This window comes from Pelobates fuscus, chromosome 6 (assembly GCF_036172605.1).
Source record: "Pelobates fuscus isolate aPelFus1 chromosome 6, aPelFus1.pri, whole genome shotgun sequence".
Classification (NCBI taxonomy): Eukaryota; Metazoa; Chordata; class Amphibia; order Anura; family Pelobatidae; genus Pelobates; species Pelobates fuscus.
Window position 1 is genome coordinate 68,425,096 of NC_086322.1, and position 17,975 is coordinate 68,443,070.

The following is a 17,975-nucleotide window of genomic DNA, read 5'->3' on the forward strand; positions in this document are numbered from 1 at the left end:
TCTCACCTTTACCTGCTCTCTTGGCCATCGGACCCCAATGGCGATGTTACCATCGTGGATTTTTGCAAATTTGGCAAAGTCCTCAGGAGTGACAGTGTCTCTTTAAAACTGTAATTGTGATATCCACATCCACCGTTCTGAGTACTCTGAGCAAATACTAAACCTGGCAGCATAGAATATAATGCATTTTTATTGTATTTGATATGCCTGCTGCATGCTTGCTCAAGGTCACAAGTTATGACATACTGACAAGCAAGGCAAATGTAATAGATGTAAAACTGAGTGATAGGCATCATTTTACGTTTTGCAAAATTGTTTGTGATTGCATGGACATAAATATTTTATAGCTCTCTCTGCAAATTCTGTTTGAGCTAGCAACAATATTATTACAATCCACAAAAATTCAATTTTTAATGTCTTTTTCCATTTAGTTTGCTGAGCCACAGCGATCCCCCTCTGCGTTTGCTGCTATATATTCTAAAGGTGGTGTCCCTTGCAGGTAAAGCCATACCTTTCTTGCTTTGTTGTAATATATAGATAAGTTTAAAAGTACATATGGTTATGTCTGGCAATCGGTGTGCAATCCAATTATAAACCGGCAACCTGTCAGCAATATATTTTATTTATTAAATGGAAGCATTTAAAAAAAAAAAAAAAAATTGTTTATTTTGATTTTTTGATTTTTTTTATTTTAAAATCATACTTTGCTTTTATTGCAGATAGTGAGCTTAGCAGTGTCTGCCTAAATTTTTTTTACATTTTTTTTTTAAATTCATGGATTAAACAGTGTCTGTCTGTATTTGAGCATAATACCCATATACATTATATACAGTTAAATCGTATATTTCTAAAATAAAGGTATTTAAATGGCTACATCAATCTTTAACAATCTCTGAAATGCTGCCTGTCAATTTTTGTTTTCAGATTGGTGCATGGTTCTGTAAAACACAAATTGCAATGGGAACGTCTTCCAGAAACCATTCCATTTGATCCTGTGTTAGTAACATTAGCTGAGGTAAGATAATTGTGCTGAATGTCACTATTCAAACACTGAAATTTTTTTTAATTTTTATGTTTTCTAGCTTATTGAGTTTTTTAACTTCACTTACATTTTCTCAGGGTTTTCATATCTAACATTTACAAAAGAAAACAAAACAAAAAAAAAAAAACAGTAGCTCCTACAGTTGCTATTAATGACTCAATATCTACAACTTGTTAAAGGATCACTCCAACCACTAAAGCATGCGTTAGTAGTTATGGTGCCAACAGTGCACTGTTGTGCCAAACCATTTGTTAATGGTTTTGCTGGGCTTAGCTAATTGGCTGAGAGTGATCAGGTGATGCTCTCAAGCAGTGAGCTAGCCTGCACAGGGTTTAGATAATGGAAGCACAGTGTTAAATATTACTATAATTTGCATATACATTTAGTTGTAATGGCAACTTTTTAATTTTTCAGGCAGTAATCATTAAACTACTTAGTGAGGCTGTTCTATATTAGCATTTTTCTGATGTAGAATTACCAAGGCATTAAGAAGGGAACTAGGGAACTCCAGACAGGTTTCTACTTTTTCTTAAATTTTTTTATAATCAATTGAAAACATTTTGAAGGTTAACTTATCACTGTTGATGTTCATGGATTGTGCCCTGTGGAAAATCCCATGACATATGTGTCATCTTGGAGATATGTTTTCTTATACGCAGATGTTGCCAACGACATTATTGGTTGCTAATGTTAATATCAAGGCTTACTGATTGAGCCGATTAGAAACACTCAACTCTATTTACAGATAAAGTAGACAAACTCCAAACACCATAACTATGGTTATTTATTGCAAATGTTATAGCTGCAGGAACTTGGATTGTCCCGTTTATGTATTTCTAAAACATTCATCTGACAAGTCCACTTTTTATCATTTAAAAAAAATCTAGCTGGTTCTTAGTTGTATTTTAAATCTCTATAATATACCAAAGAAAGTGATTTTGATAGAAGAAAGCTATTCTCCTTAAAGACCCTTCTGTAAGTGTAGTGTAAGCAGAAGCATCAGGTATACCCCTTGTATACAAGAAAGAGGCTCCACCAATCTATCAACTCTTATTATGGTCAAAAAGGGTTATGTTTGTTTTGGTTTTTTTTGGTCCATAACATATTTAGTTTGTCCTCCACCTGCAGTTACAGTCATCCCATAGGGTTTGCTAAGTAGGTTGATGGCAATCCATATTATGGCTGCTATGACCCTGATCACAGCCCAATTCAATTTTTGTGAACTGAACAGTGCTGCGTGCAGTGATCTCATAAGCCCCCAGAAAAGTGTCAGAGCTGGAGGTAGGAGGAAAGAGACCAATCCAAGTTGTACATGTGGCATGCACACACCACAAACACAAGCTGGACAAATTTGAACTGCGGAGGCCAAAGTAAAACTCCTTCTGTTGTATCCGAGATACAGGGGGCAAGTTTATAGCAGTGTTTTGTTTGTTTTTTCTTTCATTCATTTTTTAAATTGCTTTTGCAAAATATATTTTGTAAGTCCCCCTCATTGCACCATGCTTCTTTAGTTTCAAACTGGAACAAGTCTAAAAAGGACGCACATATAAAATTAAACTAGCACAATGTAGAACTCAAAATATATTGGTAAAATGGATCATTTTGACACAAAAAGGCCCTTTTAACACCTTAGGGAGTAATCACAACCTTAACAATGTAGACCTCAATCTGACATTGAATTTCCTATTTATCTGGCACCATTACAAGACTCTGCCAAGTCCCTTGTGGTTGCCAAATAAATGGGGCATTTTACTGCCAGCATGATGTCTTTGATGTGAAGAATTTCTGTATGACTGTATGGTCATTGGTCCTTAGCAGATTAGGCATTTTATAAATATGTTTTGTATCAGAACACTTTCTTGAAGTGGATGCAGTTTGAAAGAAATAACATACACACTATTTATGTCCATCTATAAATCAAAACCATGTTCACATTAAAGCATTTATTTCAGATTCAGACATGGCTATTGTTACATATCACTGGCCTATTGTAGCGGTACTTACCTTATCCGGGGGCCGGCCGCGGTCCTCTCTTCAAGCCGCGCGCGGTCCTGCGGCTGCACGAGCCGCGCGCGGCTCATCCGACTGCTCAAACAGGAAGGCGGGCAGTGACCGCGAGAAGCGGTCACGTGTCCCGCCTGCAGCTAAGAGCGCGCCGCGAATCTCGGGCGCGCTCTTAAAGAGACAGTGGGAGCCTAAATTGCAAAAAGGCTCCCATTGGCTCCTGTCACGCCAATCACCCCATACACTTACCTGTTGGGGGAGTGGAAGTGACAGGAGCCAATCACGTTAGTTTGAAGACTACTTATACTTACCCTTTTCCCTTAGTTCCTTGCCCTATCGTGGTTTCTGCTACAGTTCCCTTTAGTGCTTGTTGTATTCAGTTGTGTTTCTCCGTACTTGACCTTGGCTTTGTATTCTGACTTCGTTTTCGCTTTATCCTTGTCTGTACTGTTTGCCGGCTTGCTGATTCCTGTGTACCAGACCCCGGCTAGTTCTCGTTTACGCTGTCTCTTTGTGCCCTTGACCTCGGATCGCTCCTGACTCTGTACTTCTCCTTTACGTCGAGTCCGGCCACTCTAAGGTCCGGTAGACGTATCTCTCCTCTGTGCTGTCTTCTGTTTTGCTGGATCCTGCGTGTAGGGGTATATACTCGTTACATTACGATAGGGCCATGGACCCCGCAGATTTAGCTCAACAGATGGCGACCCATGAGGCTAGATTTGCAGAGCAGGATCACCGTATGGATCAAATAGCTCAGGCTCTCCAGACGCTCTTAGCTAGAACCATTCCAGCAACCGCACCTAACCCTCCTGCACCCCTGCTTCCTGAAGTATCGACTATGCCTAATGCTACAGCACATTTAACGCCTCCTCCTAGGTATGGAGGGGATTCTAAGACATGCAGAGGGTTCATTAACCAAATAGAGTTTCATTTTGAAATGTATCCACGTTCATTTCCCACAGAGAGGTCCAAAGTTGGGTTCTTTATGCACCAACTTACCGACAAAGCACTTGAATGGGCAAACCCTATTTGGGAGGCTAATGGACCTATGGTGCATAACTTTCACAGTTTCCTAACAGCTTTTCGCAGAACTTTTGACACTATGAAAAGGTCTAAGAATGCCGCTAGAGCATTAATGAGGGTTAAACAGGGTTCTAGGTCTGTGGCTGATTACGCTATACAGTTTCGTACCCTTGCCTCACAGGTCGATTGGACCAATAATGGGTTAACTACTGCCTTCATGGAAGGCTTATCAGATTCTATATTGGATGAGGTAGCGGCTAAGGAACTTCCTGTTGCCTTAGAGGACCTTATTGACTACCTCATCGATATAGATAATAGGATTCGGGACAGGCTCTATACCAAGAACAGGAATAGAAGTTTTGTTACGCCTATTCACCCCAGAGTTAATCCACCGGAGAGTGTAAAAGTATCTGAAGAGGAGCCAATGCAATTAGGGGTTGCCAAACTCTCTGATAATGAAAAATTACATAGGAGAAGAGAGGGACTCTGCCTATATTGTGGTAGGAGAGAACATATGGTAAAGGAGTGTCCTCTGCTCCCGGAAAACTCTCGCACCTAAGACCTTATAGGGGACTGGCCTTGGGTGTGATTTCTAAGTCTCCTACATTGCCTCCTAACCGACTGCTTCTCCCTGTTTCTTTACATATGGGAGAGAGTTGTATAGTTGAAAACATATACGCCCTGGTTGACTCTGGGGCAGCTGAGAATTTTATAGACTCTGGTTTTGTAAAGAAAAACAATATTCCCATCAGGGAGAAGGAGATACCCTTGGCCGTTGAGGCCATAGATGGTAGACCATTGATATCTCCAGTTGTTACTCACGAGACTGCACCGCTACACATGTACACAGGGGTTCTACACTATGAAACCATTCGGTTCCAGGTCATCACCTCTCCCTCTTCACAGTTGGTATTAGGGTATCCATGGTTACGTGCCCACAATCCCATTTTTGACTGGGAGACAGGGCAGATAAAATCATGGAGTGAAGCCTGCCATGAGTCATGTACTATTGAAGTCACGCCTGTGAATTCTATTAACGTTCCTACTGTTCCTCCTTTATCTACGGCTATACCCTCTCAGTATTTAACTTTAAAGACTGTCTTTGATAAAAGAGAGGCTGACAAATTACCGCCTCACAGACCCTACGATTGTGCTATTGATTTGTTGCCTGGTACTATACCTCCCAAGGGCAGGGTGTACCCCCTATCGGTTCAAGAAAACCGTGTCATGGAGGAGTACATTAAAGAATCATTAGAAAAGGGATTTATTAGGAGATCCTCTTCTCCGGCTGGAGCGGGGTTCTTCTTTGTATCGAAGAAAGAAGGTGATTTAAGACCTTGCATTGATTATAGAGGTCTTAATAAAATCACCATCAAAAATGCTTACCCTATACCGTTAATAACAGAATTGTTTGACAGGCTCAAACATGCTACGGTATTCACCAAATTGGATCTTAGAGGAGCATACAATTTGATACGTATAAAAAAGGACCACGAATGGAAGACAGCCTTTAACACTCGGTCAGGTCATTATGAGTATACCGTCATGCCATTTGGGCTTTGCAATGCCCCAGCAGTGTTCCAAGAATTTATTAATGATGTCTTAAGGGACTTTATTCACTCATTTGTTATTGTGTACTTGGATGACATTTTAATATATTCTACAGACATTCACACTCATCACAGACATGTTACGACAGTTCTGAAGACCCTTCTTGCTAATGGTCTTTATTGCAAATTAGAAAAATGTCTATTCGACCAATCCGAGGTCCAGTTTTTAGGGTATTTGATTTCCGCTGAGGGTTTTCGGATGGATCCCCAGAAGCTCGCTGCGGTCATAGAATGGCCTCTGCCGCAAGGTCTGAAAGCCATCCAGCGTTTTCTGGGTTTCTCTAATTATTATAGACGTTTTATCAAAGGTTTTTCGTCTATAGTAGCGCCTATTACTCGTATGACTAAAAAGGATGGCAATACACGTGTCTGGTCTACTGAGGCACTTCAGGCTTTTGACTTTCTTAAGACTACGTTCGCCTCTGCCCCTATTTTACAGCATCCTGTCCCCTCATTGCCATATATACTTGAGGTTGATGCTTCCGATATAGGGGTAGGTGCTGTCTTATCCCAAAGAGAGTCTCCTGACAAGCCATTGCATCCTTGTGGCTTCTTTTCTAAACAAATGTCCAAAGCAGAAAGGAATTATGATGTGGGTAATCGCGAACTCCTTGCTATCATTTTAGCACTCAAAGAATGGAGACATTTGTTAGAAGGCACTAAGGATCCCATCCTCATATTTACGGATCATAAGAACCTGTCCTACCTTAGCGAAGCTAAAAGATTGTCTTCCAGGCAGGCTAGGTGCTCACTGTTCTTGTCTCATTTTAATTATATAATAACCTATAGGCCAGGCGACCGGAACACTAAAGCGGACGCTCTGTCCAGACAATTCGAGACTATTGACAAACAGGAGATTGATGTCACTCCTGTCATTCCCCCAGACAGGATAATAGCAACTACTATATTGTCTATTTCCTCGTCCCTCTTGCAGGCCATACAAGCGAAACAGAGCATGGCACCTGGCGAGAGGCCTAATGATAAATTGTTCGTTGACGTTCCCGAGAGACGGGATATTCTGTCACTGTATCACGATACTAAGACTGCTGGACATCCTGGTATTTCCAAAACAGTGTCAGCCGTTTCTCGGTATTTCTGGTGGGATACCTTACGTAAGGATGTTACTGACTATATAAGTGCTTGTTCTACTTGTGCATGTATGAAAACCTCTCGTAGAGTTCCTTGTGGGCTGTTGCATCCGTTACCCGTTCCCGAGAGACCTTGGTCTAATCTATCAATGGATTTTATTGTTGAATTACCCCCTTCGAATGGTAACACAGTCATCCTAATGATAGTAGATCGGTTTTCCAAAATGGCTCACTTTGTGTCTCTTCGCAAGTTGCCCACTTCCAAGGAACTGGCTCTTATCTTCGCTAAAGAAGTGTTTCGATTACATGGTATTCCCTTATCTATTGTATCCGATAGGGGTAGCCAATTTATTTCCAGGTTCTGGAAAGCCTTTTGTTCGGAGATGGGTATTTCCCTCTCATTTTCTTCCGCTTACCATCCCCAGTCTAATGGAGCTGCTGAACGTGCCAACCAGTCTCTGGAGCAGTACCTCCGTTGTTTTGTGTCTCACCATCAGGACAATTGGTCTGACCTGCTCCCTTGGGCTGAATTTGCTCGGAATAACGCCACTCATGATTCTTCCGGCAAAAGCCCTTTTTACGTTGTCTATGGCCAGCATCCCGTTGTTCTTCCGGCTGCATTCTCCTCACAGGGCATGCCAGTTCTGGATGAGCATTTGGCTGGTTTGCGTAATACTTGGGAGCAGGTTCAGCGTTCTTTGGTGGACTCTGCTGCCCGCCAGAAGGCTCAGGCTGACAAGCATCGCAGAGCGGCTCCTTCCTATGTTGTGGGGGACAGGGTTTTGCTTTCCACACGGAATATTCGCCTCCGGGTGCCTTCTATGAAATTGGCTCCCCGCTTCATTGGTCCTTATCGCATTATACATAAGGTTAATCCCGTTTCTTATGCCTTGGGTCTGCCTAAAAATCTGCGTATACCCAATGTATTTCACACCTCGTTGTTGAAGCCTTACGTACGCAACCGCTATACCCGGAGTACACCCCCTCCCCCTCCTGTCTCTGTGGAGGGTCATGAGGAGTTCGAAGTGTCTGCTGTTATTGACTCTCGTTTCCTCAGGGGTCGGCTTCAGTACTTGGTACATTGGAAGGGTTATGGGCCTGAGGAGCGCAGTTGGATTTCTGCGGATGCTGTTCATGCTCCCCGCCTTGTACGTTCTTTCCATTCGCGTTTTCCTGCCAGACCTGGTCCTGCCCGCCCGGAGGGCGTGTCCTCAGGGGGGGGTACTGTAGCGGTACTTACCTTATCCGGGGGCCGGCCGCGGTCCTCTCTTCAAGCCGCGCGCGGCTCATCCGACTGCTCAAACAGGAAGGCGGGCAGTGACCGCGAGAAGCGGTCACGTGTCCCGCCTGCAGCTAAGAGCGCGCCGCGAATCTCGGGCGCGCTCTTAAAGAGACAGTGGGAGCCTAAATTGCAAAAAGGCTCCCATTGGCTCCTGTCACGCCAATCACCCCATACACTTACCTGTTGGGGGAGTGGAAGTGACAGGAGCCAATCACGTTAGTTTGAAGACTACTTATACTTACCCTTTTCCCTTAGTTCCTTGCCCTATCGTGGTTTCTGCTACAGTTCCCTTTAGTGCTTGTTGTATTCAGTTGTGTTTCTCCGTACTTGACCTTGGCTTTGTATTCTGACTTCGTTTTCGCTTTATCCTTGTCTGTACTGTTTGCCGGCTTGCTGATTCCTGTGTACCAGACCCCGGCTAGTTCTCGTTTACGCTGTCTCTTTGTGCCCTTGACCTCGGATCGCTCCTGACTCTGTACTTCTCCTTTACGTCGAGTCCGGCCACTCTAAGGTCCGGTAGACGTATCTCTCCTCTGTGCTGTCTTCTGTTTTGCTGGATCCTGCGTGTAGGGGTATATACTCGTTACACCTATGAATGCATACATCTACACTGTCTTGTTCTGTCAAAATAGTTTGCATGCTTGTGTATGGATTCCTATACTTTGGCTTGGATATGCTGTGTTTTATAAACCATAAAATGTAAATGTGTAAAAATGTGATACAGTTTCAGTGTTTGTATCAAAACAATTCTTTGAACGATTAAATATGCTTTACTCTTATATCAGATAAGCTAAACATCTCCTTCCCAAACTCTGCGTTGAACCCTGTAATTTGATGGTACATTTTGTCACACATTTAAAGTGAATAATGAATGATTGATTGCCATTTAGCATCAGAGAGTATGTTATAACCGCTGCCACCAAATTTTAATAGCTCTGAGACACAAGGAGCTGTGTTCCTAACAGCCTGATGGAGATTAATCAAGTTCCATCAAAATCATTTTATTTATCTGCCAAATCGTTTAATTCCTGGACAGCTCATGCTTTATATGAGTATAGATTTATTTTTAGTTATAACCCAGATTAAATGTATTATCTTCTTGTTTTTTAGTTAATAAGTTGTAATGCCTTTGCAATATAATGTCTTCTATGAAATTATAGATTAAATTGTTCATCTGTAATAAATAGTTCATAAAGACTGTCAGGTTATTTTGATTTATACTCTGTAAAACCACTACCAAAAAAAAGATCTTGAACAAGTTTGTATCTAAAGCTTTGCTGTAGGAGCTCTTATTTCAATTTTGTGTCCTGACTTTCAAGTTCTGTCTGCTAAAAAGAGTGTTCTCCTTGTGGTATTACACTGTTATAGGCAAACTCTTGTTTACTGTGCTTTATATACACCGTAATCTGTTCATTAGAGCATGCTATTGTGCCTAAATAATGCTTTTTGGGGGTTTATGAAGAGGTTTACATGCTTTTCCACATTTTTAGAACAATGCCTGTTGACATAATTTCATTCTGATACACTTTCCCCACCTTAAAATGACATGCATTGTCGTTTATCTCTTAAAGTAACACTGTTGGGTTAGAAATATGTATTTATATATTCCTATCGCTACAGCCCTGATGACCCTCATCAACTAAACCCCCACCCCCCGTGTAAAAAAAACAAAAACCTGAAGCAAATTAAAAGTAAACTAATCACTCACATTTTCTCCAGCACCAAGTCTCTCTCGGCACTGCCCTGACCACCTCCTCTGGTTAAATCTTCCTGGATGATGGGCCAATATAATGCTTTGGTGAACGTAGGCATATGTGCGGCACTCACCGCAATACGCCTATAATTCCTCCATAGAGAATCATTGTATTGAATGATTTTTTATGGTCAATCTTGACAGGACTGCTCATGCGCGTGTGTCTTCACAGCATTAGGGCCGGTAAGTAAGATTCCCAGCTCTCATACCCAGAGGGCTTGGAAGTAGGACTTAATGACTTCTAGTAAGTGAAATAAATGGGGGATAAATTAGGGGTATGCTGGGGGCGGGATGGGGCAGGACTGCCGGCACTATAACAACTTAAATAAAATAAAGCTGTTAAAGTGTTCCTTTAATAGATATTTTTTCACTTGAATTTCCCCTGCTGCAGGGTCTTAAAGAAACAAGGCATCCATACACCTTTGTCTCTCAGGAAGGATTTAAAGAGCTGTTGCTTGTCCCTGGAGCTCAACAAAAAGCTCTGCCATTGTTACCCAAGTTGGCAGTTGCATTGAAAGGTGCCCTGGTATGTATTTCTCACAAGCATCCCTTCTTTTTAATATACAGGTAGAATGCATTTTGTCATTAATGAAAACAATCCATGGATAAGCTGCGAAGGAAGTCAACTGCGTGATGTTGATGGAAAGATATGATCAATTAGAGGTAGAATGGTTAATATATTAATTAATTAAATATAAACGAAATGTGGACTTGAAGGCTAAAAGTTGTTCTACCACTGCATAACCACAAAGTCTTAATGATAGAAACACCACATAAATCTTATTTCTTGTAAATGCAGTCTTTTTCTTTATTAACCCCTTAAGGACCGGCCTGTTTTTGCGATGTTTGTACGTTAAGGACCAGAGCAGTTTTTACACTTTTGTGGTGTTTGTGTTTAGCTGTAATTTTCCGCTCTCTAATTTACGGTTCCCATACAAGTTATATATTGTTTTTTTCACGACGAGAAGGGCTTTCTTTACATACCATTATTTGTATTATGTCATATATTGTATTAAAATAAAAAAATATGGTGAAAAATTAAAAAAAAAAAAACATGTTTTTGGACTTTTACTTTAAAAATCTTTTACTTATCTACAAAAGCTAATGAAAAAAACTGCTAAATTGATTCAAAATTTTGTCCCGAGTTTAAAAACACCCAGTGTTTACATGCTTTATTGCTTTTTTTTGCAAGTCATAGGCCTATAAATACAAGTAGGAAATTGCCTTTTCAATATATATATATATATATATATATATTTTAAATGTATCAATAGTGACATTGTAACACCGTTATCTGTCATAAATGCCCGAAACACACCTAACATGTACATATTTTTTAAAGTAGACAACCCAGGGTATTCAAAATGGGGTATGTCCAGTCTTTTTTAGTAGCCACCTAGTCACAAACACTGGCCAAAGTTAGCATTTATATTTGTTTGTGTGTTAAAAATGCAAAAAAATATAACTTTGGCCAGTGTTTGTGACTAGGTGGCTACTAAAAAAGGCTGAACATACCCCATTTGCAATACCTTGGGTTGTCTTCTTTTGCAAATGGTATGCCATCATGGGGCTAATTCTCATTCCTTGGCTACCATACGCTCTCAAAGGCAACCTAACCAATCTGACAAATTTCAATAAAAAAAAAAAGTAAAATCAAGCCTTATATTTGACCCTGTAACTTTCACAAACACTATAAAACATCTACATGTGGGGTACTGTTATACTCAGGAGACTTCGCTGAACACAAATATGAGTGTATCAGAACAGTAAAATATATCACAGCAATAATATCCTCAGTGAAAGAGCTGTTTGTGTGTGAAAAATGCAAAAAACTTCACTTTCACTGACAATATCATCGCTGTGATATGTTTTACTGTTTTGAAACACTAATATTTGTGTTCAGCGAAGTCTCCCGAGTAAAACAGTACCCCCATGTACAGGATTTAGGGTGTCATAGAAAGTTACAGGGTTAAACACAGTGCTAGCAAATTAAATTATCTGGACTTTCGGCCTGGGTTGGCAGGCAGGTCCCTCGAATTGCAATCATTAAAATTACTTAATTAGGTAAAAATATTACATAAATATGCACGTATAATTTTAATATATATACATATTTATATATTTGACGTCTACGTGTATATTTATGAAATTATTTATGTAATTATGTATGTGGACATATGTATATTTCGTATTATTTTTATTTATTTATACATAGATATATATATCATTACATTCTAAGTGTATTTTGATATAAATATATATATATATATCAATATCAAAATACTGTTAGAATAAAATTGCATATATATATATATATATAATTTTTTTTTAATTATTAAAAATTATTTTTATTTTGTATTTATTTTTATTAACATATTTGTATTTTATAATAATATATATATACCATATATATAGTTATTATATATATATTGTATATATTCGTGTGTAATTTAAATATAAGTGTATTTTTATATTAATATACGTATATATAAATATAAATACAGTTAGTATGACATTATATATATGGAGACAAGAAAGGAAATATTCAAGATGGAGCAAGTCTATCTCGAAAAGATTCCCAATGGGTTACAGAGATATCAGAAGGGCATGAACCCCATATGTGTTAAACGAAAGAAGACTAAAGTGAAATTGGGTGTTCCATTATAGTTGGAAAAAAATGGACCCCTGTTTCACTAGAAGATATCTCTATAAAAATTGAATAAATGTACGGTATAACCTTTATTTGGCCGCTTACGGACAACACACACAAAAAAAAAAAACACAGTGAAGTGATAGTGACACACTCGTGAAAATACACGTGAATTAAAAGCTGAGTAAATGCAATATGGATATTGTCCACAAGTACTGGGAAATGGCAGTGATATCTGAATTGTAAATAGAATATAAAGTACAATATATAGTACGGTATAGATTTAAATCAGATGTCACATACACCAAATTCCTTTAGAACTAAATATCCACAGTCTGTAAGACTTAATAGGTATTTCGGCTAAAAGGGGTGGGATTGCACCGTCAGGCTAAGGTGAATTGTGTATCAATACTATTGTTTGTTACAATCAATAGTAGTACATAGGAAACTGTTTGGTCACTGAAGACCGTGATAGCAGCACCTATGTATATATTCATATACACAACCACACAGACTAGGTCAGTGAATACCATCTAATATCCAAAGTTCTCCTTGTAATAGTATACAGTAGACGGGAGGTACATTTGATAGTGGATAGATGGCATTACACTGGGTCAACACAGTAGTGAGGGGGAGTATCTCAGAACAACGATAGGGGTATATAATGCATAGTTATATATTAAGGGTGAAGGGATGGTATAGCAAAGCGTATCTAAGAATAAGTTATAGTAACTGGTTAGGCAAACAAATCCCATACATAGACTGATACTTGCCAGCCACCCCACTATTCCCCAGATATAAAGGCCATATAGTCATATAAACCACCTAAATAAGTTGTAGTTAATTCAAAAGTAGATTCCTCACACACTGCTGCTTCAAGGCAGCCTAACGCTTATAGAGATAGCTATCTAGCTAACTAGGGAGAGTAGCTGTTTCAAAGGCATCCAGTATCAAAAGGCTTGCACTAATACTGCTGTTAAAAGGAGTATCTCGTTCTGTCTCCTGTCAGTATTCAGTATTGCTGCTACATCCAGCACTGAAAGGGTATAGACCTGGTGCTGAGCTGGCTCCAAGGCACAACTCAATCTGTCTCCCCTATTCCCTTAGTGCTGCTGCTGCATGCCCTAACGTGCAGGCAGTCTAGTACTGCATATATCTGAATGTCCAATTGAAAAAAAAAAAGATTGCTATATATAGTATTGAACCCCCCAAACCCCCCAAAGAATAGCCGTTTGCATTTCTCAGCATTAAAAAAAACGGCAAACGCTCGACGCGCGTTTCGGCGTGGTCACACGCCTTTATCAAGAGCTCCTGGTACAGCTGTAGGGAGGTGAGTATATACCGGGTGAAGATCCGCCCAACATCAGTGTACTCCAATCAGCGTTAGCTGGGGAGTGGCTAGGGGCGGGATTATGTCCCGATCAGGTCTGTTCAGAAAAAAGTTATCCGGATGTCGGGTAGCTCGTTATTGTTTGGCCATCACCATGGTGATGTAGCCGATCGTACACTGTGCGCGCGCAGAATAGATCGTGCGCCTGCGCAGAGACTTGGGTTCAGCAGCCCGTTCTTTGTACTCGATACATATGGAACAGCATATATTAACCTACTATGCGTATGCCATAGATAAGTACTGTTGGTTTTTAAATTTTTATATATATATAATATATACTAATTCTTCTTAAATGTAGGGGGTCCGTCTATTTAAAGAGACAGGGAAGTATGTGGGAAAAACATATAGTTTCATACAAAACCTGGTCATTCTACTAGACCCTCCCTAGTTGTTGTTAATTCGTCCATATTTGGACCGATGTTCTAACATTGAATTGTATTATGTTATGGTGTGGCCCCCGGTTTTTATATGTTCCATGAGATTAATTGGGTTAAAGGGGACCCAGTAGATCACGGATCCATCATGTGTAATCTTAAGATAAACCATCCAGACAGGCGAATTTCAGTAATAAACAGAAGAGTGTACACCTCAATTCTATGGTCATAATCCCCATTGGATTAGACCAGTACCAGGTTAAGGTATAAATACCATAAAGTTATTACAAAAAAGGATCAAGGTATAATCGTAAATAAATCGTGTATGCAGGTCGAAACAGGGAGGGGGTGTATATTTATGGAGAGTTATATTCATATATACATATTTACATCATTGTTTCTGTATACGTTCATGTACACGGTGGAGTCATTGATGTGCCATAGATAGCACGTCGATGACTCGATACAGTTGTATATTATATACGTTTATATTGATTTACTCAGTCAAAAAACGTTACTGTGTCTAAGTTATTTAATGAGGTCACCCACTATAGATTTTTCCACCTAGTGGTAGTTAAATGTATGGGGAGAAGGAAAAGCCCTCATTCAGGCCTTTAGGGCTCAGGGATTTCAGTTTGTATATCCACCTACACTCCTTTTGACGTAGGAGTTTATCGAAATCCCCTCGTCTCTGGTCCCTCTTAACCCATTCTAGGCCGCAGAACCTAATATCATGAGATATACCGTCATGGACGTTTTTTAGGTGTCTGGAAATTGGTGTTTCCATACGTTTTTTTGGGGACCTAACGTGTTCCTTTATACGTTCCTTGAACGGTCTGAAGGTTTTACCCACGTATAGCATTTTGCAGCTGCAGGTAAGAAGATATACCAGGCCAGCTGTATTGCAGTTGAAAAAGTGGGTAATTTCAAAGGTCTGTTGTCCATCACTATCTTGGACTTTTTTCGAGTCTCTTAGGATGTATTTGCATGCAACACATCTTCCGCACTTAAAGGAACCACAGGTATATATAGGTATATATAGATATAATACATGTATTATACATGTACATATTATATTTTTATATATGTATTGTATTACATGTACATATTATATTTTTTTTTTAAACTGATTGTTTTTTTTTTTTTAACTTTATTTTATGATTTTACACTTGCAAGGAGACTGCCTGTCAGCACAGACAGTCCCCCTGCAGGCAGATACACAGACACCTATTGCGGTCATGTGATCGAGTGACCACATGGCCGTGGGGTCCTGATCTGCCGAGGTGGGACTGCCCGGGCAGACAGGCAGTCCCCCTGGACCGGGAGGAGAGCTGATCGCCGCCGTGGGACCGACGGCGATCAGGTAAGTTGCCCAAAACCGTTATGACGGTTCAGGACCGTCATCGGTCCAAACGTACGTTTTACCGCTGAAGGTCCTGAACCGTCAGCGGTCCTTAAAGGGTTAAGAGGTCTGGCAATTTAAACAAAAATAAAAAATAAAATTGCCTTGCTCTTCTGAGCATTAACTGGCAATTTTTTTTTCTCTAACCGCTGTTGGGTGGCTTACCCGTTTCCAACCATACAAAATACAAATTTGAGCACAGACCTCTTTTTCAAATAAATGTTTCCTTTCTCCTTCAGAACAAGAAAACTCTTGTAGAGAGAAATGCAGACTCACACTCTGCTTGTCTTTCTCCCTGTGAATCCCTGACAGGGAAACTTTATAGCAGTCCTGTGCTAATCATTGCCAACGGGTGAGCAACTATCTGGGTGATCCAGAACCCCTGGACTGGATTGCTCACCTGCTGTGCTGTATGTAAACTGTGGAATGGAACACTGACCCTCCCTTCACTCCAATTGCTCCACTCCAGGAACCCATATTAAATTGCAAAATGGCTCTGATTAAAACAGACAGACCTTCTTCCTGGGGCTATTAATTTACATATTCAAATACTTTTGGAGAAATATACACTCCATCCATAACAATGCCTTGCACTCTTGCACTCACCCCTTCCGTTATTTGAGCCTCGGTGCAACCAGCGTACTATATGTATACAATAAGCAAAGAGGTGCACTCGTAGGTCTTGGTCCAAGTGATATTTATTCAATGATATTCATACAAATGTAAAGTCCCGATCAACATTTCGACCCTTCAGGGTCTTTTTGAAGATCAAATACATAGTGTTATTTGCAAGTTCAAATACATTTTTGTAGCTCCGACCCTCCAAACCCGGAAGTGCACGGGAGGGACACGTGATCACTGTGACCTCCGTGCATACGCATTCACATGGTTGCTAAGTAATGTGTGAACAAAGTGCTGCATTGTGACCGTGCCGTGCTAGAATTCTGTGTAGAAAAAGTTTTTTTGTTTTTTTTCCCAATTAATGGAGGTTTATATTACTATAGCCATAACTATATTCTAACGGTGGAGAAAACCTCAGTCATGTGGAACAGTCATATGAACAGTGAAATAATGTGCTAAATGAAGGTGCATACGTGAAAAAAGGCAAACAGTCAAAAAAAATAAGAGAGACTAACCCAATAGCAGAAAAATGGCTAGACAATTACTATAATAGCAACAGTATATAGAAGATTTAGAGTGCTAAGTATGTTTTTATTTATATATATATATATATATATATATATATATATGAATACTTAAGTATATCAATATTTATGTAGCAAAAAGTTACTATTTACATCAATAGTAGCATACACTCAGTTTGGTAAGTGGCTATCACAAAAAAATGTATTTAAACTTGCAAATAACACTATGTATTTGATCTTGAAAAAGACCCTGAAGGGTCGAAATGTTGATCGGGACTTTACACTTGTATGAATATCATTGAATAATATCACTTGGACCAAGACCTACGCGTGCACCTCTTTGCTTATTGTATGTATGTATGTATGTATTTATATATAATGTACATCGCCAATCTACTGGATTATGTTGAAAACAATGATAGAATTACAAGGAGATCGTGTAACCAGACATGCTTCTGTCAGATAATTGTCATTCCTGCCCTACGTGTAATGTAAAACACAGTACTGATGGCTTTGAGAGTGCCTTCAAATGTAGTTTCTTGGTCTGCATTGATAACAGCTGGCTAGATTGCAGTGCAAAAACTTGATTTTGTTTGTGATCAAGGTAGCACACTGTACAGGTAAAATATTCATTTCTTGTAATAAAAAACAATTTTCATTACGTGTTTTATTTTGTTAGTTTTTTTTTTTTGTTTGTTTTTTTAATTGCTACAGTAATGTAGGTTGCTTTATGTTTACACCACCCTTTTATAATTGTCATTAATGATAAGGTTATATGTTCTTTGTTACAGGTCCATACAGATGATGGTGTTTTTGAAAGAGGATTGAATGGCTTAGTACAGTTGAGCGCTGTTGTTGGACCATCTCTTAATATTCATCTTAAGAATCTACTCACAAGTGTAAGCATGATCATTTATTACAGTTTCTAACTTAATGTGGGAGCTCTGTGTAAGGTCATAATAAAGTTGGCCAGTTAATTTAAATCTAGATTTATACATACCATGGTTGCCTAGCTGTATCTTTGTTGCTTCTGTTTGTTTTTGTAATTTTATTAATACATTCGTCTTGTATCATTAACCTTTCACCTTTACAACCGTGATACAATTATTTAGCCAATGGGTCATTTCAGCTTCTTTTAAATCTTTTGATCAAGTGATTATGAGAAGCATTTTCTGTCTCAGAGGTTAACACTGGAAGTATATGTACTTTTGT

At 39.4% G+C, this 17,975-nt stretch overlaps 1 protein-coding gene across 2 annotated transcripts in view; it reads left to right on the plus strand.

Annotated features, from left to right (window-relative positions):
* The window catches only part of PACRGL (parkin coregulated like), a 52,089-nt gene that overhangs the window by 19,478 nt on the left and 14,636 nt on the right, over window positions 1-17,975 (plus strand). For both annotated transcript variants that reach the window (XM_063459895.1, XM_063459896.1), the window contains exons 3-6: window positions 432-499; window positions 925-1,015; window positions 10,194-10,328; window positions 17,555-17,662. In XM_063459895.1, the coding sequence (XP_063315965.1) occupies window positions 432-499; window positions 925-1,015; window positions 10,194-10,328; window positions 17,555-17,662 (402 nt within the window). The remainder of the gene's footprint in view (window positions 1-431; window positions 500-924; window positions 1,016-10,193; window positions 10,329-17,554; window positions 17,663-17,975) is intronic.